Source organism: Anneissia japonica, unplaced genomic scaffold (assembly GCF_011630105.1).
Source record: "Anneissia japonica isolate Jap-2015-1 unplaced genomic scaffold, ASM1163010v1 scaffold16662_len1167910_cov178, whole genome shotgun sequence".
Lineage (NCBI taxonomy): Eukaryota > Metazoa > Echinodermata > Crinoidea > Comatulida > Comatulidae > Anneissia > Anneissia japonica.
The window spans coordinates 225,924-252,371 of record NW_022732216.1 but is presented as its reverse complement, the minus strand read 5'-3'; the positions used below and the strand labels follow the sequence as shown (position 1 = coordinate 252,371).

The 26,448-nt window shown below is 33.3% G+C and overlaps 1 protein-coding gene across 1 annotated transcript; it reads left to right on the top strand.

The window, feature by feature from the left end:
• Positions 1 to 2,867: 2,867 nt before the first annotated feature.
• On the top strand, positions 2,868 to 25,822 carry LOC117115615 (coagulation factor XIII A chain-like). The gene is made up of 17 exons (XM_033259480.1): positions 2,868 to 3,252; positions 5,608 to 5,688; positions 6,685 to 6,917; positions 9,315 to 9,425; positions 9,758 to 9,940; positions 11,950 to 12,215; positions 12,386 to 12,496; positions 13,201 to 13,305; positions 14,131 to 14,305; positions 15,321 to 15,462; positions 15,817 to 15,920; positions 16,793 to 17,044; positions 17,689 to 17,894; positions 18,415 to 18,490; positions 18,951 to 19,111; positions 19,961 to 20,103; positions 20,741 to 25,822. Exons 3-17 carry the CDS (start codon positions 6,701 to 6,703, stop codon positions 20,886 to 20,888), a joined length of 2,400 nt encoding a protein of 799 aa, XP_033115371.1. The 5' UTR covers positions 2,868 to 3,252; positions 5,608 to 5,688; positions 6,685 to 6,700; the 3' UTR covers positions 20,889 to 25,822.
• Positions 25,823 to 26,448: the final 626 nt, after the last annotated feature.

Below are 26,448 nucleotides of genomic sequence, written 5' to 3'. Positions count from 1 at the left end.
AAACACCAAGGATAGCCCACGAAAGTCTAGAAGAAGACTTATTTCCAGTGGGGTCCTTCTGGGGGTGATTGGACAGTACACGGGGAGACAATCCCCTACTCTTTTCCGAAGAGTGTACTTTGTTCTTTAATGTGCACATGGGCCATAAATGCACACGGGACCAACGGCTTAAACGTCTCATCTGAAAGACGGTGTGCTATGTAACTTGTATTTCAGCCCTCTACAAGGAGAGGCAGCGATGGGAATTGAACCAGGAACCTAGAGATCTGCACGGTTCAGTGCACACACAGTGGCTACCACCAGATTAGCCGACTGAGCTAAAGCTGCTCTCTCTGAAGATAATACAGTTAAATTATCAAACTTCATAACTGTTGGCCAGAAAACTTAATTATTGATTTTCTCCACTGGAGTGTGTGTTGTGTCAAGTTTGCATGGGAACACATAACATAATGTACATTTACACACCTATCCAAATCTGAAAATAACAACACCACAACACAAATCCTATACATATGTTGGCAAAAACAAAATACACATATACGGTACACATACATACCCCTACGTACACCCCCATATACATATCTAAACACACAGCTGTAGAGGTTAAAATGATATTGTCTTGTGTCTTCTTAGATGAAATCCTGTGAGACACCATATTTTTACATACAACATTAGCTTTGTCCCCTAAACTCAGCTTGCTTTCGGCAACTGGCCAGCGATTAAGAGTTACTGAGCTGAGGTGATATGAGATTGAATGCAACTGACAAATTTACAGCTCTATTCAGTCCCAGTGCGTTGTACATGTTCTATTTCCTGCAAAGACAAGCGATTGAAATTAGTCGTGTGATCTATAGTAATACTAGTCTAACTGCATATGCAGCACACTGCTGATGGATTTAATTATATAGTAACATTGCACTGCAATGTTCTAAGTAAAAGGTCTAATGTTCTAGCTAAAAATGCCTACTGAGTGACAGAAAGCATTAGTTTTACATATAATTGCTTGCATCTATAAAATCTGAGCAATTTTGGGCCATTTTAATCTGTTATGTTTTCATTTTAACATTTTTGGTTTTTTTTTTCTTACCTTTGCAAATCGGGATTGGGCGCTATTAGAGGAGCTTTGATTGTTCACCTGTTGGCCTTTTAATTTTCCATCACCAGCAGACTTATCTCATAGTAAATATGTGTCAAATAAATAAAAATAAACAAAATAATTAGAAGTTTGATGACTGACAGGTAGCTTAGGCCCCTCCCCGTCTGGGACCTCCACCACAAAATGATATTTTTTGCAGTTGTTTGTTCAGATATCTGGGCACTTATGATTTTAATTGAAGGATATGACACAATGAGATAAATAATGTTAGATCTATAATTAGTTCCTTTGAAGATTTTAATCTGAGGTTTGAAGATCTCTATTGTCATCTTCATGTTAAGTGTGAATGCTTGAAAACCAGTGGTCCATACTCAAGTACATTGATGAGCAGACATTCGCATACAGAATTCACAACAGCATCTGGAGCAAAATGTGTTTATATCGCAATTGAGATCCTGCTTGGACTCCTTGCTGTGGTGAGTTTTTTTTTTAATCATTTGTGACACATACAATCTTTATTAGTACTCTTATATAATTGTTATATAATTTTTTTTTTGCACATGATTATATAAAAATAGTAACAATAAGCTAATTAAGACATTCTAGCTGGACCGGAAACCGTTGGTTCATATCCTAGGATTATAATTTTATGTGTTTGGCTTAAATATGACGTTAACTGACCATAACATATATCAATTTTAATGTTTTTGATATTTGATAAATATAGACCTATAATTAATACTTTGTTATTATTATGGTAATCTGTAAAAGAAACATTTAGGGAAGGTTGTATATTTATTATAAAGATGCAAATAGATAAAATAGAATTGAATTGTATTCCATATATTATATTTATTATATAAACAATTTTTGTATATATGCACTTAATTGTGAAATTTAACTTGAATATTATGTAACTATTGTAATCTTGTCATATGTGTACTTTTAATGACATTTCTAATGTAATTTTTAATATTTGCATAATCACTGAGTAATTAATCAATGTGGTAGGAATCTGCCATTTGTTATAGTGGAAATGCTTATAGAATGCAAATTGCAGTAGGAAAGATGAAATAGTATGACAGGAACATTTAGCCATTAGTAAGACATTGCCAGCTACTGTACTGTACAGTGTATGTTTTTGTTTTATCTACATACATATTTCAGGTTATTGTTTACATTATTTTTAATAATATTCTCATTACCTATCCAGGCATATATACAAAACAGATTGTTGTAGACATGCATAGCGTCTGTTTATTGATATACCATTATGTTAATGTTGTATTAAATTTAGAGCTTTCTTAGAAATGGAATCATCTATTAAAGTAGACTTGATTTTTTGATAGTTTCCACAGGATCTACCTTTAGCAATACACGATATGAATGCATTACAGATGTGTTAATTTTTTGGTTTTTCTAACAAGGTTTCCTTGACAGGGGACCCTGTGCTGTTTAAAGAAGTGCATTGTCCACTGAAAATGACATAAAGAAAATCATGAAAAAATTATTTTGAAATTAAGATCAAGTTTGTGATTTGTTTGTTACTTCAAAATGAGCATATTAATTTTTTTAAATGATGTGATATTCTGTGTATATATTATACACAGTAAACCTTGTTAAACCTATCGCAAATTTTAAAAACAATTAATAATTGAGAAAACCAAGTGTGATTGTCATACTTTTATTAGGCCTATATGATGCTGTCATTAACTAATTATTATTACCTAGAAACCACTTCCGAATATTCGCAGGGGAAGCGTATCATAGATATTCACCGGGGAATTGTGCAGACGTGTATTTACACACAACAAGAGTAATCATTCAATTATGTACATAGACCATCACCTATCTATTGTTGTTTAAAGAAGTATAAAGAGAAATACTGTTGTTGAAATGCAAATCAAATATTTCCTTAGTATTGAGAACAAAGTCCACATAAAATGCTTGTTATGAACTAGGTAAGGCTGGGTTTTCCTGGTTACACAGTTCTTAAACTGCTGTAGCAACACTTTCATTTGTATTGCACTATTATTAGAGATAAATTCCAGCCATATAGATAATTGTGGGTGTTTTGGGTGCATTCTCCTTGAGAAGTGGACCGTGTTTTACTTTTTTGTCAGTGAGGCATTTTCTACTTGGTGTGGTATTGTTAGGTAAGTAATATCTGTGTATTCTTTAATGGGGATAGGCTTAAAATTTCAATGGCAACTGGGCTCAACCATTTACGTTATTCTGGTGGCACATTTATGAAAATAAGCGTTAATATATTTACACTAATATACCAAGAAGAACTGCAAAATGTAAGTAAAGTATTCCATTTCTGGGTAAAATTTTCCTTCCAAATTTTGAATTGTAGGCCAACCCTAGTCTAGTCATAATATAATATTATTTAACTCTATTCTATAAGATTTAATGAAAATGTATTAATATAATTGTCCTGTAAAATAGTTATCGAAGTTAAATTAATAATTTTTGTTGTAAATTTTATATATTTTATTTTTGTAAACCTGTAGTATTTATTAATTGTTTGGATGATTTGAGTGGTTGAGAAGTACAGTAAGGCAAAGGTACTGCAACAACCAGCATTAGCACTGACTTGGAAACCCCCTTGCTCATAATATTTTGTTGGTAGGACCAGGTATTCTCAAATATGGTCTTAAGGCCCATGTGCATAAAGTCACATGCATCTCTACTAGAGAACCGAACACAAGGTTGGAAACAGGTTGTTGTAGTAACAGAAAGCAACTCGCAGGTGTCTTCCAGAAATTGGGACGCCGTACACTTCAGCAGGCAAGCAAGAATTTCCCAGAAAATAACCTATCCTCCTAAACTTTTCAAAATTATAAAAAAAATGGAGAAAAAAGAAAATTATATTCAAAATGTCTGAGAGTGCCATAGCCATCTAAAGTTCCCTCCATCTCTAAGAGTTCCTCCCTTGGCCCTCTCTTTTTTGAATTCCTGGATCCGCCACTGCAGATCTCCTAGCCCGGGATTTATCAATCTCAGCTTGCAATATGTCTTAAGTCAAAAAAGTTAAGATGTCCCTAATAAATATCTTAAGCTGATTTATTACCCAATCTTAGCAAAATCTTGGCTTAAAAATCGTCTTAGATGGCGCCAACGTACAATCGACTTTCTAATTTTTTTTAATTTATTTCTTTTTAATTTTTAAGCTAAGCAATATGGATAAATTTGACTTAAGCAAAAAAATGATCTTAAGACGAATTTAAGCTGATTTCAAGTTTGATAAATCTTCCCCCTGGAACTGACATCTTGTAACTTGGGACCCCTATTCTGCAGAACTTGTCACCTGAAACCTTGCAGTAACAGACATGCTAGTCTTTTGCAGTTCCCTAGAATACTTCAGTCCCACTTGTTGTGCAATAAGCGTCTCTCGAAAGAAGCTTACATATTGACATCTTCCCTGTAGCGTATGTAGGGGGTGCTCGGGGATGCGCGCTCCTCCAAAGATTACTCGCGCCACCCAGGCACCCCCAAAAATCACAGTCAGGTAGTTAAAATTCACCTAAAATCACCTTATTTTGTGAGTAAGCGCCCTCTCAACTGATCATCAAGCCCCAACTTTACCTCCACGTCCTCCCCATCAGCACCCCCATTTAAAGCCGCCTAGAAAACCACTGCATCTCCCACATGCAAGTCAGCACAATAATGCTACGAGTCATGCATTAATTACCTACATTTACCTTTATACATTTATATTTTCTTTTATATTTATCTATTATATATTTTGAGTAATGTATCAATAGAAATATAATAAATACCAACTCTTTCATTGCTTTTAATCCTTGTACTTCAAAATCTAATATTTTATTAAATATTATTTAATTGTTTACAGGTTCTTATTTTGATTGAAGGGTATAAGGGGTTGGGGTAAAACATATAGTATATAGTGATTTTACTACTCTTGTCATGGTCAAATAACAGACTTTCTCAAGCACTGTACTACTCAACTTCCATAGTTGCTACGGCAATTTTGCCTTATTATGGACAGACAAAAATACTACGGAAATTTATTATAGGCCTATACCCATAAATAAATAGGTCTAGTCCAGACAAATGACTTTTCCATCAGGATATTTGGTTACATTGTCCCTAGGCAACTCAGAGGTACTTGTCAGATTACTGATTGTTATTATAATATTTATTATTATTATTTTTTATTACTTGTCAAATTACTGATAAATTATTGTGAAAAGAAAAAGTGACCCGTAAATCTTCATCCTGCCCTGCTTGTTTGAAATCCCACAGTTGTTATTATATTGCACCTGTAATTTAAGCACCCATATTTTGCACTCATGACAAATATTAGGTGCTATGGAAATTTTGTATTTACTACGAATTTTTAAGACTTGGTTACTGAAATGCATTTACCAACTTGAGAAGTCTGATATGTGTATAATGCTCCTCTAATCACAACACTCCGAGTATTTTATAAACAAAAAAAAGGATAGTGACTCAATTTCCATCTCTCTGAATTCCTGTTTCAGTCAATAGTGGACTTCTAAACAACTCAATCCCAGACAAAGTCTAAACCTTGAGGTAACACTAGTACGGATATAATACTGAAGGTAAGTGAAGTCTTTATATCGAGGTAACGTTAGCATTTGAAACATCGTTTAATTGAAGCAATTAGTAATTAGCCGATTTATAGAACATAATATCATTGCTGACACAATTTTGCCAATGACCTTTGGAAACTGATACTATCTCAGTATAGACAGATCTCTAGCTGTAGCGAGATATCTGTATGAGAGCCTGAAATACAGTTTAGTTGTGGGATATGCATAGTAATCGGTTAATACTAGGTGGGAACATCATTTTACTAGAATAAAGTAAGATAAATATTTTTATTGTCAAAATAGCAAATTTTCTAACAGTTAGGCCTCAAATTCGAACTACCCTTGGGACCTGAAAATGTAGGGTGGTCCCTGGTTTAGTTTCTTAATTAGAGCTTTACTGGTTAGAGTATTCAGATCAGATTTATTAATAAAGTAAGTATTTTATTGGGAAATTACACCTTTATATCGGTGGCACACACAAAGGTGGTGCATCCACATTGTACAACTTATAAAAGAACAAACAAAATTATAAACAAAGAATTAAACTATAAACTAAATCAACAAAAAGAATACATAAAGGCCTACACTTACAAATTTAAATTGGCAATTAAAAGTACTGCTCCAGACAAAGAGAGAGGGGTCACTATAGTTGGGGGGGGGTTGACTATAGAGCAGAATTTATTTATATTTATTTATTTATTCATTCATTTATTTATCTATTTATTTTTTGTGGAGATTTGAAATAGATACCATGAGAAAATGAATAAATGAACTATCTGGGGATGTGGCAAACCAGCTCTCTCTGTGTATGAAGCGACATATCTACAAGTAAATTAAAAACAAGCAAATTAAAAAACAAAGAATTAAGCTATTAACTTAATTAAGAGAATACATATACCCTTACACATTTTAACATACTGTGTTTTAGTTTTAGAATACCTAGAATGCCATGCTAACAGAAAAAAAAAATCAGAGTGAAAATGGAATATTTCTATTCTGATCTAGATAAGCCTTGATTGCCATGGGAAACCAAACATCAACCTCAAAAAGCCCAAGTAGTCCAGGTAGGGACTCAGCTATGCGAAGGTCCAACTACTTCAGAAGGAGCAACTTCAGAAGTGGGGCCATGAAGAAGAAGAAGCCTGCAACATCACCAGGGTCACCACCAAGGACTGGAGGATCATTCCGGTCTCCGCTGAAGTCAGTGACGACATCGAATCCTGCAAGTCCAGCCACAGGTATGTTATAATGATAACCAAATCAAGTCGCTGGAGTTTCCTAGAAATCAGCCTCCCGCAAGCAAGCAAGAACCTTTCAGAATATTTCCTACGATTCATATTATTTTACTACTTTATCTGAATCATTATTACAGTAATTGTTTCATGGTAGTCAGTGCTGATGGATATCACCATGTGTAGCAAAATTGAAATTAGATGTGTTAAAATACCTCTCAGAAGTGGCTTGTTTTAACTTGAGACCCCTGCTTTACCCCCCCCCCCACCAAGAAGTATCAAGAATCTTTTCCTACCTGTTCTATAGGCTTAAATAAAAGGCCTAATTATAGATTAGATTGGATTGGATTTATTCAGTGTAAACACCAAGGATAGCCTACTAAAGTCTAAAAGAAGACTTATTTCCAGTGGGGTCCTTCTGGTGGTGATTGGGCAGTATACCGGGAGACAATCCCCTACTCTCTTCCTAAGAGTGTACTGCGTTTAACATGAACATGGGCCATAATGCACACTGAACCAATGGCTTAAACGTCTGGTCCGAAAGACGGTGCGCTATCATAACTTGCATTTCAGGCCTCCAGTTGAAATACAAGGAGAGAGCAATGGGAATTGAACCGGGAACAAGATTCTCCACAGTTCAGCACACATATATACTGTAGTGGCTACCACCAGTTTATCCAACTGAGTTAAGCTGCTTTCTAGAACAATTAAAGTCAAAATAAATATTGTTAAATGTGTGTAGTAAATAAAACTTCAAAGCACAATACACTAGTTAAACTTGCCTAAGTCAAATCAAAAATGGCATTGAAAAATTGTTCGACTTACAGATCATTGATAAGTGGAAGAAACACAACAATTTGGCATGTAAAATGAGGTTGACTTAGAACTTATTTGAGTTTTAGGCAAAGGGTCATTCCATGTCAAATCACCCCAAAAAATGAACATTTTTAACCCAACTGACTCCGATTTCGCTGAAAATTGGTATACATGTTTGGTTTGGCATCAAACATGCAAATCTTAAATTTTAGCAAAGTCGGATCAATATTTTGGAAGTTATGGTCTGCCCAAATATGGCAAAATTGGCCAAAACGGGTGTGGATGCCTTAATATCTCGACAATTGGTTGACCGATATTTGTAAAATTGGTATTGCTGAAAAGAGAATTAAGCAAGGTAGATTTAACAAAGTAAACAGTAAAAACTGGATTTAATTTATATTACATGATTCCATATAATATTATATTAACCATGAGAAAAAAATTAAAAATTGAAATCCTAAGAGGAACAAGTGAAAAATTGATGATGTTCAGTCATTTTATTGAATTTGATTTGAATTTTGTGTTGTTTTGATGGAATGGTTTTTTTTTTGTGATAAATAAAAGTGGTGGTTTTTACTACAAGAGATAAAAATAAAAAAAAGGAACAAGTGAAAACAATACTGTAAATAGAAACCAAGAGAGCTATCAAAACACCAACATTTGCTATTTGTAATTTAATTTATAAGGTGCCATTATGAAGAAGAGGTACTTGATATATTAGAATTCACAAACCTCTTTTAAAAGCCATACAATTAATTCACTACCACCAGAAAAGTTTTTCAAAAACACTTCCTGATACAGATGAATAAAAAATCAAAATCAAATAAAGAAAATTAAATATTCATTATTCGTCATCTAATATATAACAAAAATACTTTGCGATTTGTTTTTCTTGGCAATAAACATAAAACTTTAAAAACTACAAGACAAAGGCTATTGTACAATCACATTCCTTTTTTTTATTTTTACACAATCATTCCATCTGAATAAATAAAATGTAGTATAATGGAATAAAAATGTTAAAATTGTATTCAAAATAATGGATACTCGGTATTATAAGCTAAAGGCAGATCCAGAATTTTTGCAATGAGGGGGCACCAATTTTGTATAGACCTAGATGTAACGGATGATTATTCAGATATATACAATAATGATATAATTCATGTTCAGTATTATGCTGTTATGAAGTATTGTAACATTTACTGTAGTATGTGTATGCCATTTTGGCACATGAAACTTGTGATTAATCTTTTTTTTTTTTTATTATTAAATTTTAAATGTTACAAGTATTTATATAGCATATTTCTTAAAATATACAAAGTACTAACATGAACTAATTTCTAAAAACTTATATACTCCAGACGGTCCCATCCTGTCAGTCTGTTGCGATTTGTGGAAATGTCTAGTCCACACCAGGGGCTGAACCAAAAATCAGATGTAAAGACCTTCTTATAGAATGCCTTGGGTTTTTCAAAGTACGCAATAATTTTTTGTGGCCTACAGTTGATATTCGTTATTCGAGATGACCAAAGAAACCATATGCCGATATAAGACTCGCTTGAATACGTAATTTAATTTTGGTTTCAGGATCGCATACCAATTCTCTGGGACCTGCCGCTAATCGTTTCCATAAAGATGTTGGAAGGATGTCACCCAGCAAATTGGACCTATGGAAATTGGAAAAACCTGTGGATAGAGGTAGGCCTACAGTTTAGTTGATTTCTAGAAGTTTAATTGGATTAATTATGGATACATCACTCGAATCTTTGTAATGTATATTTACCTAAGTTATAGTAGTCTCAGTAGCATTTTTTATGAATTTGTTACTTTATAATTTTAAAATCAGTTGTCACGTCAACAAGGAAAAGTCCTAGGTATGTTCTGTGATACAAACAGTATTATTATTTTTGTTGTAGCTGTTGTTTATTTTATATCTTTATCATCACATAAAAAGCAAAGTTATCAGTATTAATTATTATCCTAACATTGTTGCTTTAAAGATATTTATTTTATGTCAATACTGTTTTCAGGTGGTCAACTCATTGTTGAATGCATTGAACTTCATTGTCATTTGAACAAGGGTTTCCATAGCACCGAAGAATACCAGTCGACTGATTTGATAATACGCCGTGGACAGTCATTCCAGATAACGATGCGGTTAGACCGTCAGTTTAATGACAAAAATGACACCATAACCATACGGATGACAACAGGTATTTTTTTTTTGTTTTTTTTTTGTTGTCTTATTCCTAAATGTCATTATTAGACCAGAATTCGCTGACCCAAAATTTTTAAGATTTTAGGTCGGTTGGGCCAGCACAAACTCTGTTCTTTTATTTTTATCTTTTTCAGAAGCATATTTCTTTTCACAAGTTTAATTTTTTTATTGCTATACTGTGTTAATTTTATTACATTTATTACCATTTTTAAAAGATCCTCTCACTCCCTAAATATATTTTTGAAACTTGAGGATAACTTGGCCGTTGGAGAAAATTTATTAGCTTGATAATAAAAAAAAAATCTCTTTCATAAGTAAGAAATAAATAGTCTATACATTTTTACTTGTTTTTAATACATTTTATTTTAATAATGTTGTTTATTTTTTTTATTATCTTTCAAATATATTGATGATCAGGAGATTAGTTTTGTATAAACTTCATATATCTTAAATGGCTTGATGTTATTGTAGTACTGAACATACGTACATACATTACATAACAGTATTTGCTTTAGTGCTATTTGTGTTCAAGTGCATATACAGATATTAAACCTTGGTGAATGCAGAAACAAATCAAATATTTAATATCTTATAAAGTCCATGATATTTCAGGAGATTAGTTTTGTATAGATCTCATATATCTTGAAAGGATTCAGGCATAAGTGCGTGTGCTCTTCTAAATATTGATGCACTGTATATTACTGATTGGATATTTTCCTTCAAGCCTTTATTAATTTTCTTGGAAAATTCATGAGGTTAGTGGCTATGAGTCCCTGGGATCATTACGATTATTACACCTGTCAGGCTATCAGGCCACTGGGCTGGCCTGTAACCTTGAAGCTCCAACAATGTAGAGAGGGTGTTTTAATTGTTTCAATCAAGGAGGTATAAAATATTTTTATACCTCCTTGTTTTAATAGTGTCTCAGAAATCTAAAAATTACAGAGAATTATTCTCTTACCCCCTCCCCCTTATTTCTCTCATAAATTTAGTTTTCTCTTCATGGGGGTTGGGGCACTGCTTTCACTGCCAGAGAGATTTTTATCTTTATTTAGAAATACCAAGAATACTTAGTCTCAAACATCTTGTGTTGTGTTTTTTGTTTTGAAACCATACAGTATTTATAGAGGGTGACCCTTCTAGCATATCAAGGTATGTTGGCTGATATTCAGGTGCCCTCTTAAATAAATCAGCCACATTTGATATAATAATTTCAAAGAAGCAGTCAATATTTAATCAATCTATCAAACCATGCAATCAAACACTAGGCCATTCAGAAATTGAGTGCCACATGACAATATCATGGTTGCTCAATATCATTAGGATAAGAGCATGCAAATGTTGTATCAGATTTTATTTATCTGCATCTGGAGAGGTGAGATGCTATATTAGGCTTTGATGTTGACTGATAAATTGTGTTAAAATGTCTGGTGGTAAACTGTGATATTTTTAACATCCTGTATCTTTTATGTAACAACTGATTTATGGTCTTTGACGGTACTTTATGGCAGTTACTTCCTCTGTGAATGGAACCTTTTATTTCATTTTTTTCAAAGATACATAAATTTTCAAGAGGTTTACGCTTTAGAGCTGAAACTGTACTGCACATAAAATTTCTCTACAACTAGCCAACAATTATTGAATTATATTAATTTTACTCACAATAGTACATAGTTTCATTATTATATTGATCATTATAAATACAATATATTGTGCTACATCCCTCCTCCTGCTCTCAGTTTTACATTAGTGTCTAAAAATGAATTTTTGTAAGCTTGGAGAACCACTCAATAGATTTGTTTCGCTTTTTGGTTATCCCGTTGGGTTGTTAACGATTGTATATTTTTTGTCTATTTGAATGTATTTTTGAAGACAACATAATTGAAATGAATAAATGGAAATGATGCATTATGAAAAAAATTACATAATTTAATTTTCCATTCCGTTAATGCACTTTGATTATTGATTATTTGTATGTTTTTTTTATGCACATACATTTACCAGGAACAATCCATAAAATTTGTGATAGTACATTAGTCCAAATACCGATACTTAAGGAAATTAAGAAAAGCCAATGGAGCGCTGTAATAAAGAACATTGATAACTGTTCGGTGACCCTTGACATCTGGTGTCCAGTCAAGTCTCTGATTGGTCGATACAGGTTGATGGTAGAAACCAGAGCTACGCAGAAGGATTTGCCAGAAAGAGAGTTTATATATCAACATGATGATGCTGTGTATATACTTTTTAATCCATGGTGTGAAGGTAATGTGTAACTTTTATATAACAATAAGTTATATATATTTTGGTGGAGGCTGGGTTTTTTTTTTCTTCTGTTATGTCCTTTATTCCAATACTGTATTTACTTTTCTTTGATGATTTATATATAATTTAACAGTGTTAATATCTATCTTGATTTATACTATATGCTACTATTTAGTTCCAGCCGTGTACGGATGTTGAAAGAAAGGAGTATGTACAAAGTGATACTGGTTTTATCTGGTTTGGAACAAGTAAGCACCTTAGTAAGCGAGCTTGGGATTTTGCTCAGGTAAAGCCATCCATAAAAATCTTGTTAAAAAATATAACAGTAATATAGTTCACTTTATTTTTATTTCATTTATTTTTGAGGTACCAAAAAAAAACACCCAAAAAATAGCAAATACAAAGCCGTTGCACATAGCTGAAATGCTTGTATAACAATACCTATAAAAAACTAAACCAGGATCACCAAGCAGAAAAAACTGACAAATACCTGACTGAAATACACAACAAGAATAAATTAAAATTAGAATATTCAAATACCAATTATAGGATACAAAACTATACAATATAAAATTACAACATAAATTTACTTGAAATAATTGTGTTTACACTTAGCAATTAAAAAAAGACAGAAAAAAATTCTATTCATATGTTAATTAGAGTTTGAGACTAAAGAAACCATGACAGCTCTGGTTCCAAAATTTGTTTTTTTAGATGGAGGGAGACTGGTAGAGATTTATATGCAATAAATACCACTTACAACATTACTAAAATTAGCAATACTTTAGGTCTTTGATAAATGAATGCAAGAGTCATGCAGAGGTTAAGACAAGTGTTGAATCATTTACTACATGCTCTAAAGAATCATAAATTACTATAAATAGTAATATTTAAAAAGGAATGCAATAACAAATGTTTAAAAAGTGTACAGTGTCTTCTTTAAGAAAAAATGAAATAATAAAGTTGAAATTATATTTTGTTTCATTTTAGTTTGATGAAATTGTTCTTAGAACAATAATGTTCATCATTGAATCCAGCGTCAATGTGTCTGCGAGAAATGATCCGATTAAAGTTAGCCAAATTGTTTGCAATGTGGTAAGTTCCGGATATACTGATTGGGACTTTTTTTATATACAGTTTTGACGTGATAAAACATTTTCATCAGGAGTGTGTCCAGAGAATGACATGGGCATAAAACTCAATACATACAGTGTGTGTGGTCATCTGTGAAAATTATTTGATACATGAAATTTCCTCACAAATATTTTCAAGCTGGAACCAAAAAATATACAGTAGCTAGCTTTTGTGCAACTGATAATACAGTTGTTAGGCATGTGATACATGTGTTTTGTTTTGTTTCAGCGAAATTGTAAACATTATTTTGTACACACGGTTCACCTTTAATTTGGGACCTGAAAAAAGTTTTCTTAGTTCGGTCTCCATTAAGCAGGTCACCGTTGTGTTAAAAGATGAATTGTTATTTAGTTCATTTAAACATTGGTCTCAAATTTTTTGAATTGGGGGAAAACTGTATTTTTTTCTTTCATATTTCTGTTATTACTGTTTGGTATATATAATGTGTGGTTGATTTTATGAAATTATGTTAACCAATTTTGAAAAAAAATAAATTCTACTTTAAATTTGTTGTGTTGTTTGTTTGGCTTCAGTGAAGTGTATAATGGTTATACTACTTACACAATGTATTATATTCGGTTATACTAGTTAATTATGCTGGTAATAAAATAATTCTTTATTGATTCTTATTCAAACTGGAAATCAGAAATTCTGGCTGGGCCCCTGAGGACTCCCAGCAGCCGCAGTTTTGCCACCTAACTTAATTACAATGAAAGAGAGAATAACAAATTTTGAGCCAATAATCAAGAATTATAAATTTTTGTGTCATCGTTTTCACATACACAGTTGAACGGTCACCATGAGTATGGTGTGATGGAATGCCGTTGGGACAATAAATATTCGTTTGGTGTTCCTCCTGCAACATGGAATAGTAGTCGTAGGATTCTTGAAGAATACATGAAAACGCAAAGGCCAGTGAGGTACGGCCAGTGCTGGACATTAGCCGGTCTGCTGACGACAAGTAAGGGTATTTAGAGTAAAAATTAGTCTTTATTTTTAAATTTAACCACAAATGTTATTACAGCTTTTGAAACCATAAAGCCTATCCACACTAAGACTTTATAACAAGAATCTGTGATGTGCCAGAATTTTATTTATTTTGTGCCTTCGAGGAGAATATAAACATCCTTGGCTTTCTACCATAATTAGCTAAACTGCACTGCTTATTTAATCATAGACATAGACTTGTTTGAATTGCCCCTTTAAAGTGGAAAGCAAAATGTTACATTGTAAGAATAAAGTGTATGCTGCCCTCATTTGACTTTGTCTTCTCTATAAAAATATCACAAGTGATAATTATTTATTCGAGGCATGCCATCCAAAAACAAGCGTACTGTTGCTAAGTGCAAGTAATGTAAGTCATTAGCATAAGAGGTGGCAGTATTGTATACTTTAGTAGTACAGAGAAGCTGTAATACTTTTACTGTATTTATAACTTGGCAATAGTAAGTCAATTCGAGTAAATCACCTATCATTTTTAAGCTTATAATGTGAAGAATATGAATATATTAAAAAGTCAATTTTTTTGTTTTCGTCACTTATGCATGGCAAGCCCAATTTATTGTTATGTGTTCAGACATTCTATGGCACAAAATCAATTTTTAAATATGTGTTTGTTCTTATAAAAGATTAATATGGATAAAATGTTTATATTGCATTACATTATCTCAGGTGGGATCTCCAATAGACAATTATCCATAATTTGTTTTATTGTCCGAATAATTTGTTTATATTTATTTGTTTGTGTATTTTATTTTTTATTATTTATAATACATTATATATTTGAGAGTAAATTCATGGATGAATATAACATTTTATATTAATAAATATTTTTCTTTTTTCCAAATTATTGGATTACTGTATAAATGAGTTTTAGTTTGTGTGCCATGTAAGGTTATTAAGATAAAATTATGATATAATGTGATTTTAATCTGTTATCATATTGAAATTAACTCGATTTATTTTTTCTCTTTCAGTGTGCCGCTGTATCGGGATTCCTGCACGATGTGTTACCAGTTTCAACTGTAATCATGATGCTGAGAAAAATACATCAGTTAACATCTATTTTGATTCAAATTCAAATCAACCAATAGAAAATATGAATGATCAGTCTTTATGGTAAGATGTGCCCTCATTGGAAACTGTATTTAATGTCCTAATTACTCTTTATATTTATGCTTTATAAACCTGGTTCTCAAAATATAGGTCATGACCAAAATTTGGGTCGTCAAAACATTTTTGTGGGACACAAGAACAATTTTCTTCTATACTAAAGGTATTTTCATCACTTGCAATCACACACTGAAAATACTAAGCCCCTAGGCTGTTAGTTTACCCGCCCTAGTGGTCCAAATACCCCTGCTCTGAAAGGAAAAAGGATCCAAAGTAGTAATGTTTCTACTCCATATAAATGCTTGCATACATCTGTGTAATTATATCATTGGTAATATTGTTGTACAACTTTGTTCTTAGGTTCTTTCATGTTTGGAATGAAGTTTGGATGACAAGAACGGATCTGCCACAGGGCTATGATGGTTGGCAAGTTCTTGACCCAACCCCCCAAGAAACCAGCAAAGGTAGATTGTATAATGAAGAGACACTAAAAAAATTGTTATTGATTATAGGCTTTTACAATATCAGGGGAACATTAAGATGGGGGCCAGCCCCCCCCCCGCCCTTTTTGGAAGGTTAAAAAAGAAAAAAAAATAGAAAGAAAGAAAGAAAGAAGAAAAAATTTGGATTGCCAAAACGCCTCAGAGCTTATTTTCAGGTGTCTAAGACACAAAAATTTCATGGGGGAAATGCCCCGGACCCCCTTCGGTAGTATTATCTCGACCGGCCCCAATTTTGCACCTTTTTGGACATCTCTGGATCTGCCCTGAATGTAGATACAATTGGCAATTTGATTGATACATCAAGTGTTTAATGTACCAAGCACACCTACTGTATGCTTTTAGGGAAATAGGTATATCCATTTGCAAATTTTTTTTTTTTCCCGGTTATTGAATACGGAATCAATGTGAATCCCCTTCCATTCCCTTGGTTGTATTCTTAGTCATATGTGTAAAACACTACCGATTTCATTCCAAGCCATTCACTCACCTAACCAGGGAGTTGTTATTTAAATAACAACTCCCTGGTCTCACAGCGTTTTCAAAAAAATGAGAAGATTGAAAGAGGTGAATGGATCTGAAACTGTCCCTACATGGAAGCGTGACAGACTTGATGTGGTGGTTAGGTTAGGATTATGCGCATGTCTCACAAACACATATGTTTACCTGAGTTTTTACTATAATTTTTTTGGACCTTAGCAAAAATGTCCAAGAGATGGGGCTTAGCAGGAAAGTTCATTAGCCAGGTTTGTCTTTGGTGCATTTTAAAGTATGACCCTATCAGAACATATCCTTTCCGCTAGATTAATCATTTTGATAATTTTTTTTTCAACAAGGTTTAAGCTGTATTGGACCTGTACCATTGAATGCTGTGAAGCAAGGACATCTCTACTATCCATATGATTCTGACCAACTCTTCACTTCTGTCAACTCAACTGTAACATTCTGGAGTTGTTCAGAGGAATTTGGTGTGTACGGCCAGATGAGGGTTGTAAAGCAGCATGAGATTGATGGACAGATGATCTACACAAAGGCACTAGGAAAAGCTGAGCCGGAAGATATTACACACCTGTACAGGCACCCAACTGGTAAATATCTTAATTAACAAAATTAAGGATGAAAATAACGAATATACTCTTCATCATTATCAGTACGCAGCACCGGTGTTGGACAAAGCACTTTCTAAAATTTTTTGCCTTGTTTCTGTTTTGGATTGGATGAGCCTTTCGTGTTGTAATGCATTTTTCATTTAAATATACCATGTTTATTCACTTTGAATAAATGTCCCTCTCGAAAAATAACACCCCTTCTAGAACCTTCTTGAATAACTATTTTAATCCATTAAATTTAATAATTTATTGGTAAAGAAAATATGAAAGTTCCATTAAAAGTGTACATAAGATTTGCCTCTTTTATTTTATTATGAAATTACTGCTCATAAAGAACATTCATTATATTTTTATGTTTATGAGAGCAGACAGGAACATGAGCTAATTATATATAATCAATAAAAACTTGATTTTTACACCAAAATATTGAAGTATAGGGCTAACAGTAGGGATCAAGGATTGAAGAATGATGGACTATTTTACAAACGATCTTAGAAACATCGCTTTGTTTCTAATAATTTCCTTTGATTTTTTTGGAAAGGGTTGTGGGGTGACTAGCCACCTTACTCACACCTAGATCTACCCCTAGTGTAAAAGTAATATAAATAATATATACGTCATAGGTAGCAAAGAGCATAAGATGACAATACAGACAGTATGTGAACTTGGATTAGGAGTAGAAACGGAAGAAGACGTACAAACACAAGACGTTGAAATCAAGATCGAGACACCAGATGATGCTGTAGTTGGAAGCGACTTTAACATTACAATAACTATGCACAATTCCAGCGCAGAAGAAAGGAACATAGAGGCAAGGCTCAAGGTTCAGGTAAGTGAAACCATGGTGAAACAAATATATTGGAAACCGTGGTTGTGTGAGTTCTAGGGGTTTCTAAACTCTATTGTGTTGTTGGGCAAGGCACTCTATATGTTTACCTTTCTCCCACGTTGGTGTGAATTTTCCAAAGTATTTGGTGTATGCCAAGTATTTATTCATAAATCATTACTATAAAAGATAATACATACAGACATCAATAAATCAATCCAACCAATCAACAAGTATTTGTAAAGCTCTAAAATCCACAGCAGAATGTAATGATTAGTGGTGCTATGACAGTGGTATTATTCAAAATGTACATTATTTTAATTACGAATACTATACAATTGTAAGATTACAAACAAATACATACATTGATCCACTTACATTAATTTTAATCAAGTTACCAAAAAATAAAACTGCATACATATATACATTTGCATTAATTCTATTCAAAGTTACAAATTTAAAAATTATTTAATTTAATTTAGTTACAGTTTTCAATTTTGTGTAATTTTGACTTTTGTGTTAGGCATGTTTCTATACTGGTGTCACAAAAGAGCGATGTAAGGAAGAATTACTATCTGTAAAGTTAAAGCCCAAAGAAAGTAAGTTTAATAAGTACTCAGATTCTTTGTATAGTGCAAGCAATATCCATTAAAGATTATCACAGGACTGGTAAATTACAAGTTGCAATAGTAATTCAGAAATCAATGCAAATCTAGTTACCAGCGACTTGTATTTGAAAAGGGGGCATATGTTTCTAGGTTTGGGATGCATGCGATCGTATAATTTCCCTCGGTTGGGATCGGCAGTAACTGCCAGTTTCAGATGAGGAACAAAGGCAAACTCCAGAGGTATTATAATGTGTGAAGTTATTATTTATAATTAATGTTTTTAAATGAAGTTCTTCACTTTTTTAATGATTATATATAAGAGGTGAGGGGAAAAAATACCCGACCTCTGTCCTATTGGCTAAAGAAATATGGAATGCTTTAAGCAGATAATTCAACAATACGTAACCTCGGACTAATGTCATCATTGAAATTGGTGTTTTTATATTTGCAGCAAGTTCTTCTGTAGTCCACATGGCAGCATCAGATTACATGATGAAACTTGCAGACCACAGTTGTTTGAGAGTCTTCCTGTTTGGAAGGGTTGAGGAGACTAATTCAAAGCTTGTCTGTCACTCAGATATGTGTCTCGCTCGCCCTGAACTTGAAATCACGGTAAGGAAGTTATTCTTTAAAATACATTTTTTAAAGAATTTCCTGTATACTTCGCATATATATATATATCCATTTTAGATATTATATATTGCAAATTATTGTTTTGATCTGGATATTTTGAGTTGTAACAGAAAAACAGCTAGAGAGTGCAAAAGCTTTTGATTTCCGAAGTTGTGCATGATTATTTTTATAACGTACATGTCTAGCTGCTGAATCACTGCCAATGTTTGCAAATTTGGATTTCGCTGGATGTGCGCTATTGTTACAAGTGTGTGCTTCATCTTCTTCACATCTCCATAATCAAGTTAAATATTTTGAATGCAAATGAAACTTGAATATCAAACGCAATCACAAGCACTATCATTCCACCCTGCGAAGTCTTTGACATTCTTGCTGCAGCAGAGGAAGAAAGTGTTCCATGGTTTGCAGTTCAGTACCGCAACAGATAACACCTTCAAAAAGATACAAAGCTAAATGGTAATGAGACATATAAACTGACAAGGAATCTCTGTATTCATTCATCATCTCAACTCCTTCAAACAGAACATTGATCTTTTTTCGCTGCTCCTTCAAAAGTCTGGAATTCTGCCCACACAAATCAAATCTGCAGAAAATATAACCATGTTCAAGTCCAGACTAAGAAACACCTGTTTGACCATAATTTCTCCTTGTAATTTCCTCTTGTTTGTTTTTTTCTTATGTTTCCTTTCCTGTTTTTTTTCGCCTTACTTGGTTCTGGCACTGTGAGCGCACCTTGCAGATACCAGTGCCTCATAAATACCTGCTATTAGTATCAAATCTATACAGAGACTTTAATATTGTTTTATTATTCTTAAAAATTCTTTTTAGCTGAAGAACACAGATGGCTTGAAAGCAGATGAGATCTTCTTCGCAGTGTTTCAGTTCATGAATCCTGTAAGCATTGCACTTACCAACTGCAGGCTAACTGTTGATGGATGTGGGGTGGAGGCAGTGAAACCTGTCGAAATGCCGTAAGTATCATAATCAGTCTTTATATCGGACTTTTGTTGTCAAACTAACCACCATGAACCTTTGGTCATTTTGTGAACAACCTCTTGGAAAAATTTAAGCAAATTGCGCTCGCACTAATTATTCCAAAAGAAGTAAAAGCTTTCCTTTGAGTTGAAAAGTTATCGCCGATATTGTGGCTTCGTTATCAAACATTTTAACGAACATTTTGAGTGCCCAAAAGTTTAAATTTGTAATCTGCAATCGAATGCATCCAATGACTGCATTTTCAACAATCATTTGCATGTGCTGAATGTTGTTTAGCTAGGAATCTGGTAAAATTTACAGCATCCATGTGCAAACAGCTGTTAAGATGTAGCCATGGATAAATTACTTAACTTGAAATTAATGCTGAAATTTCTAAAATAATTCAAAATATTCCAGTTAATTGTTAATCGTCTCACAACAGTGGTTCACCTTTATTTTTTAATCATATTAGTTTGTTTAATAAACACATTTTTTCATTTAACATCTTAATTGGTTTTCATTCTAACTACTGTAAATGTTTTAGTCATCATATTACTTGTTGAGTGTTATTTTACCTCTATGTTATTTTGAATGTCCTGTGAATTTCTGTTTTATGTTTCTTTAACCTTTTAGGGATATTGAACCATTCCAAAATCTGAAGACAAAGATGAAACTAAGGTTAATTAAGGGAGGTCATCAAACTCTTATAGCTGGATTTACTTGCGATCAAATCAACAATGTAACAGGTTACATAGAACTTGATATTGAAAGGCTTGTGTAAAGTTGTCACCGGGCTACACATTAGGGTGTGACCTTAAAGCCAGGCAGTCACTGCGCCCGACGGTGTTTTGTCAGCCGACGCGATTCTATGGAGAAAGCAACGGATCGTGTTTAATGGCGATAACTTCAGACTGTCCCCAACAATCAGCAGACGGAATCGCGTCATGTAACGCTCACAGTGATTTTACTAAAGCTCTGTCCAGGCTATAAAATTTAATTTGACCAAAAAAAATGTTGTATGCCCATATATAGTCATGATCATAATGTTATCACATCATGACCATATTTAGGCATATCATGTTTTTGTCAAATAAAATGTGATAGTTTTGAATGTTGTATATTGCTAGAGTTGGAGTCGTCGTACGACGCAGTGAGTGCCCAGCTTTAGTTGAAGAACTATGCATAACTAAATAGTGAGACAGCTCTGAGATACCGTTGGAAAGTCGGTATATAAGATGCAAAATATGGATCATTTCGTGGCTTCGTATGTGACTTCATGTCAAATACATTTTACCATCGGGAAAAAAAATCTATGTACTCTAAAATGGGGGAAGCACGACATTCAACGAAGTAGCAGTAAGAGTGATAAATTTTGTATAATACAGATTCTGTTTTATATGCTCGTAAGCTTGACAAACTAAAATTGTGGAATCTAATAATAATCAGGCAAGAGTCTAATACCTTTTTAAAAGTAGATATTAGTTTGATGAAGGATATTCCCATTGTTAATGAATACTTTCTTTTTACAATTCAAACTAAATATATTTTACTAAAGCTCTGTCCAGGCTATCAAATTTAATTTGACAAAAAAAAAATGTTGTATGCCCATATATAGTCATGATCATAATGTTATCACATCATGACCATATTTAGGCATATCATGTTTTTGTCAAATAAAATTTGATAGTCTTGTATTGCTTAAATGTTGTATATTGCTAATACAATAGGGCCCTTGATATGTTATTTTTGATGTTGAAAAAGAATATAATATTTTATATTAAATATTTTTATCAAGCCTAGAATTAAACATTAACATATTAGTATATCGCCATTACCATGATCATTGTGATCGTACAATTACTCTTGAACACTCTATTCGACTTACACTACCGCGGCCTGTATTTTTTTTTTATATATATAGATCCTTGATCGTAATATAGTAGCTGAAAATAAAAAAATATTAATAAATTAAACTATAGATTTATATCAGATCAACATATTGGCACTTGAATTCGACATGGAATAATGCAACGATGAAAGTACAAAATGGTTTTAATTTAAATATATTTACTTTTAGTTGAAGGACGACGAAAAATACAGAATATAATTACAATGCATTTCAATCAACTTGCCAGCATAAAGATATTCAATCAGGCTCCAGTGATATGTACATCTGATGTAGAAAAAGAATATCATATGTTTTATTGATTAATTTAATTTATCAAACCTAGAATTAACTTGTTAACGTTAGACCTATAGTGTCGGAGGAAGGTGGGACAAATATTGATTCATCTTTGACAGTTACCCATATTACTATATTTCTGTGGCCTATATCACAGTAGGCCTACATAGCCGCGGACGAGAAAAAGATACACAATGAATGAAGCATGGTTCAAATTAGTTAATCATTTGATTCTAATGAAGCTGATGAAATATGGGGCTAGTAAGTATCAGAGTTAATCTTTCCATGATTGAGATTGTAGATCTGGTAATTAAACACGCTACTCTCCCAATTATGGTGAACGTCGTGTCTCTAGAACTTTCCTGTCGGTATACCAGGGATTTCAATCCAGATACGCCCTCAATTAGCGGCACTCTATAAAGCATCTAGAGTCTAGAAAGTTGCAGTAACAAATATAGTACATAACCTATAATATTTCAAATAAAGTTAATGCATAGCACTTGGGGTAAATAATATAAACAAATAGGAAAATAATAGCAATATGGTTTTTCGAAGAATTTCTCATTATTTCACTTAACCATTATTAATCTTTACACGATATGCGAGAGTTATTTTGCCGTTTATCGTGTGTGCGTTTACAATATATCAAGGTCAAAATTTTAGTGACATTTTAGGAAATATAACTTACTGATATATTGTATTTTCAAAACTTTTTAAAAGTTTAATATTTCTGATTTATGATACAAATTGACTATACTATTTATATACAGTACTCTAAGATTTGCATAATAAAAGTTTCCGACCTCTTAGAATAATGTACTGATTGGAGCATTTAATATGCTACGCAAAGGCGGTTAAGATTAAATTTTTACATGTTCAAAACATTTTTTTTTTTTTTTTTTTTTTTAGGTTATTGCATAATACGCAATGTGAATAATACTGAATTTAATGACCTTGGTTTGAAATCATAATCGACTTTGGGATGGGAATTTTCAGATCTAATACCATCTTTAATTATCAGCAATGAAGGTGGTTCGCCTATGTGAATGCTATGTAATTTTTACAGATTCATCATCATCATCATCCTCATCATCAGCAACAGCAGCAGCAGCAGCAGCAGCGTTCGAGGCAACTGCTGGCCGATAGCCTCCCCAAACTTCATTCACGATGACACTAAATAAGCTTCTCAAATTCTTAAATTGTTTGAGATTCCGAGCCTGCACTCCTGGAGCACATTTAAGAGGTTCTGGAAATTGAAGATTCCCCCATTTAATAATTAATATGTTTTATTTATATTGCCCTAAACGTAAATAAAACTAACCCTCTCATTACAATTAAAATTCGTCAAAAATTAACATTCTATCACAACACTTACATTAAAAATGTATAACATCGACCAAAAAAATAAGAATAGTAGTAAAAAGTAGAAACATCGCGCACTTACATTAATAAACAAAAACAAATCGGTCAATTCATGGCACAACCATTTTAAGAGTATTGTCTGTCACTCAAAGCTTCGTCAGATGATCGAATTAGCTCTCTATCGTACCTTTATCTGAGTATCATTAGTGCAAGTATGGAATATAATATTACATCGCAAAACACAAGTATTACCGAAGGGTGGAACTACCTTTTAACAGATTTGAGGGCTAATCTAATCGAGTATACCTAATTTCACCAGGTCATGAATAATGTAGTATAGAAACATGAAAAGTAAAAGCTGTCCTTATCAAGGTATCAAAGTTTACAGTGGCGAATTGAAGTAGATGGGCCCAGAGAAGGATTGTCAAAGATGGACGGTTTATGCTTCCTCAGCTCCACCATGGTTGGGCTGGGGTAAGAAAATTTATGATTGACAATCGAATTTCTATCAAGTCTATATTGACGACGTCCAGCTAAGCTTTTTATAAAAATAATTAACGTAAAGAATTTACAATTTGATACACTGTAAACATATACTCTAGAATAGTAGAAGTCATGAAAATATTCATGAAAAAGAATTAGAAGCGATTAATTACTAGCTTTTTATCGATGAATGGTCAGCTTTATTAACAATTCTCGTGGGAAAAACACGGGAATGATACTAGATGAATGTATACGTTTAATAATTTTATTTATTATTGTTTACCTAGTTATCCCGGGCCCGGGGGCACTTGCCCCGGTTTTCCGGGCCTCTCTGCGCCAATGTCAACACATGCCAGTATAAACACGCAATTATAGGCACACACTTAAAAAGGGCCCCTAGATACGTGTGAATAGGTTGCATTAGGATGTACAAGAAGATATGACTGATAGCTAACTTTGTTACAATGTCATACATTTTAGGTTCTGTTATATTTAAAGGCCGTAGTTTTCGGGGGCACCAGGGATCTGCTTCTCAATCCGGCTGGGCTCTAGGCGGCCCCCGACCCCAATCAATGGGCCCGGGCAGCGAAGATGCTCCGGGGGCCCGCGGCCGCTCTAGGCGGCCCTCTGTGTTGAAGAGGGCCGCCTTAAATCTCTGTGATCAACAGACGCATAAAGTAAGTGTTTATGTATTTTATATATACCGTTAAACCTCGACTACAAGCTCTGGGATTTTTCTTTTATGGATTTTTTTACTGTTGGACTTTCTTCTTTTCGAGATGGGCTTCTTTTCAAGACTACATTTTTAGTCCTTATCCGAGAAGACTTGGTTCTACCAACCAACCATGGGCGAGGAGGTATTGGAACCAGCGTCGATGTTAAGGCGGCAGCAAGCGGCGCCCCTGCCTTACTGCTCGGCCACTCGACTCGCCCAAGAGATTGAGATTAGTATTGCTAAAGAGGGGGGGGGGGGCTTCATTTCGAAACTTGGGCTTCTTCTCCAGATTAATTCCATTAGGCTTCTATTCCAGGTTCTACCTACTTATTTTTTTACATAGATTCTAGATTTGTCAGGTTCAGTTTTAAATGTTTTATTCTAGTAGATTTAAAATGCTACCGTAACCTAGGATCTAAAAGCAATTTGGTCGCACATTTTTAACATTTTTGTAGTTTACGTTTAACATCCAGAAAATTGGGAAATTAAATAATTTTTGTTTGTCTTATTATTGATATAGACACTATGCTTACTTTATAAATATATAGGCGTATTTTATCAGTTACCAGTGAAAATTTTAAGTTTGTTAAACTTAGGATTACGCTCGTTTGTTGTATGTTAGATTTACCTTGTCGAATTGAAAATACTAAAACATATTGTTTGCCTTTCTCACTATCTTTTTATTACTTTTTAAGTTAATACACATATATTTATTATATTATAATTATCAGTATTAGGATATTTAATAGTCCTTCAATGAATAGAAAATGCAATACATATCCCGCGGCCGAACTTGTTGGCGATCGAAACTGTCCTACACCCTTACGGGTAGGCCTACTTAGAAAGGGCAGTTATGCCGAATGTCAATTTTTCGATTTTCACTACCACCTGCATTTAAAAAAAATAAAACCTTGATCGCCATACATGTAGCATGTCAACACCAATAAATATTAATAAATTAAACTATAAAATATATTGGCACTTGTTGTGTAATTTGTTTGTTTATGGTACGACTTGACCTCGACGTGGAATGCACAGATGAAAGTACAAAATGGTTTATTATACCATGGAGGTATAAAATTGTTATACCTCCATGATTATACCGTACGGTATACGTTTATTAGCTGAAAAAACGCATGGGTACGGTATATAAATATATTTACTTTCGATTGAAGGACGACGAAAAATAAATAATATAATTTGCACTGCATTTCAAACAACTTACCAGTATAAAAATGTTCATAAAAGTACTTAAACTATTGTCTACTGCCTTATCGCATCAACTATTTTATATGTTCAACTTTGACTTTAAGTCAAAGTTCTTAATAACTAATAACTCTTATTCTTTTATTACAGGTCGAATATGTCACGAAGGTATATCACATAGGCCCTATCACAGAATATGATGCCTTTAAATTTGTTATTCAAATTTTTTATGGTGGAGTAAATTCCATAATAAACTAAAACAACACTTAATGCCAGTCTCTGGAGAAGAGAAAAAAATAATATGTTGTACTATACAACAGATAAGACACAAAAATGCTGTTTGACGGAAAACTCAAGGACTGTTAATGAGATGCAGATTTTGAACGTTTAAAA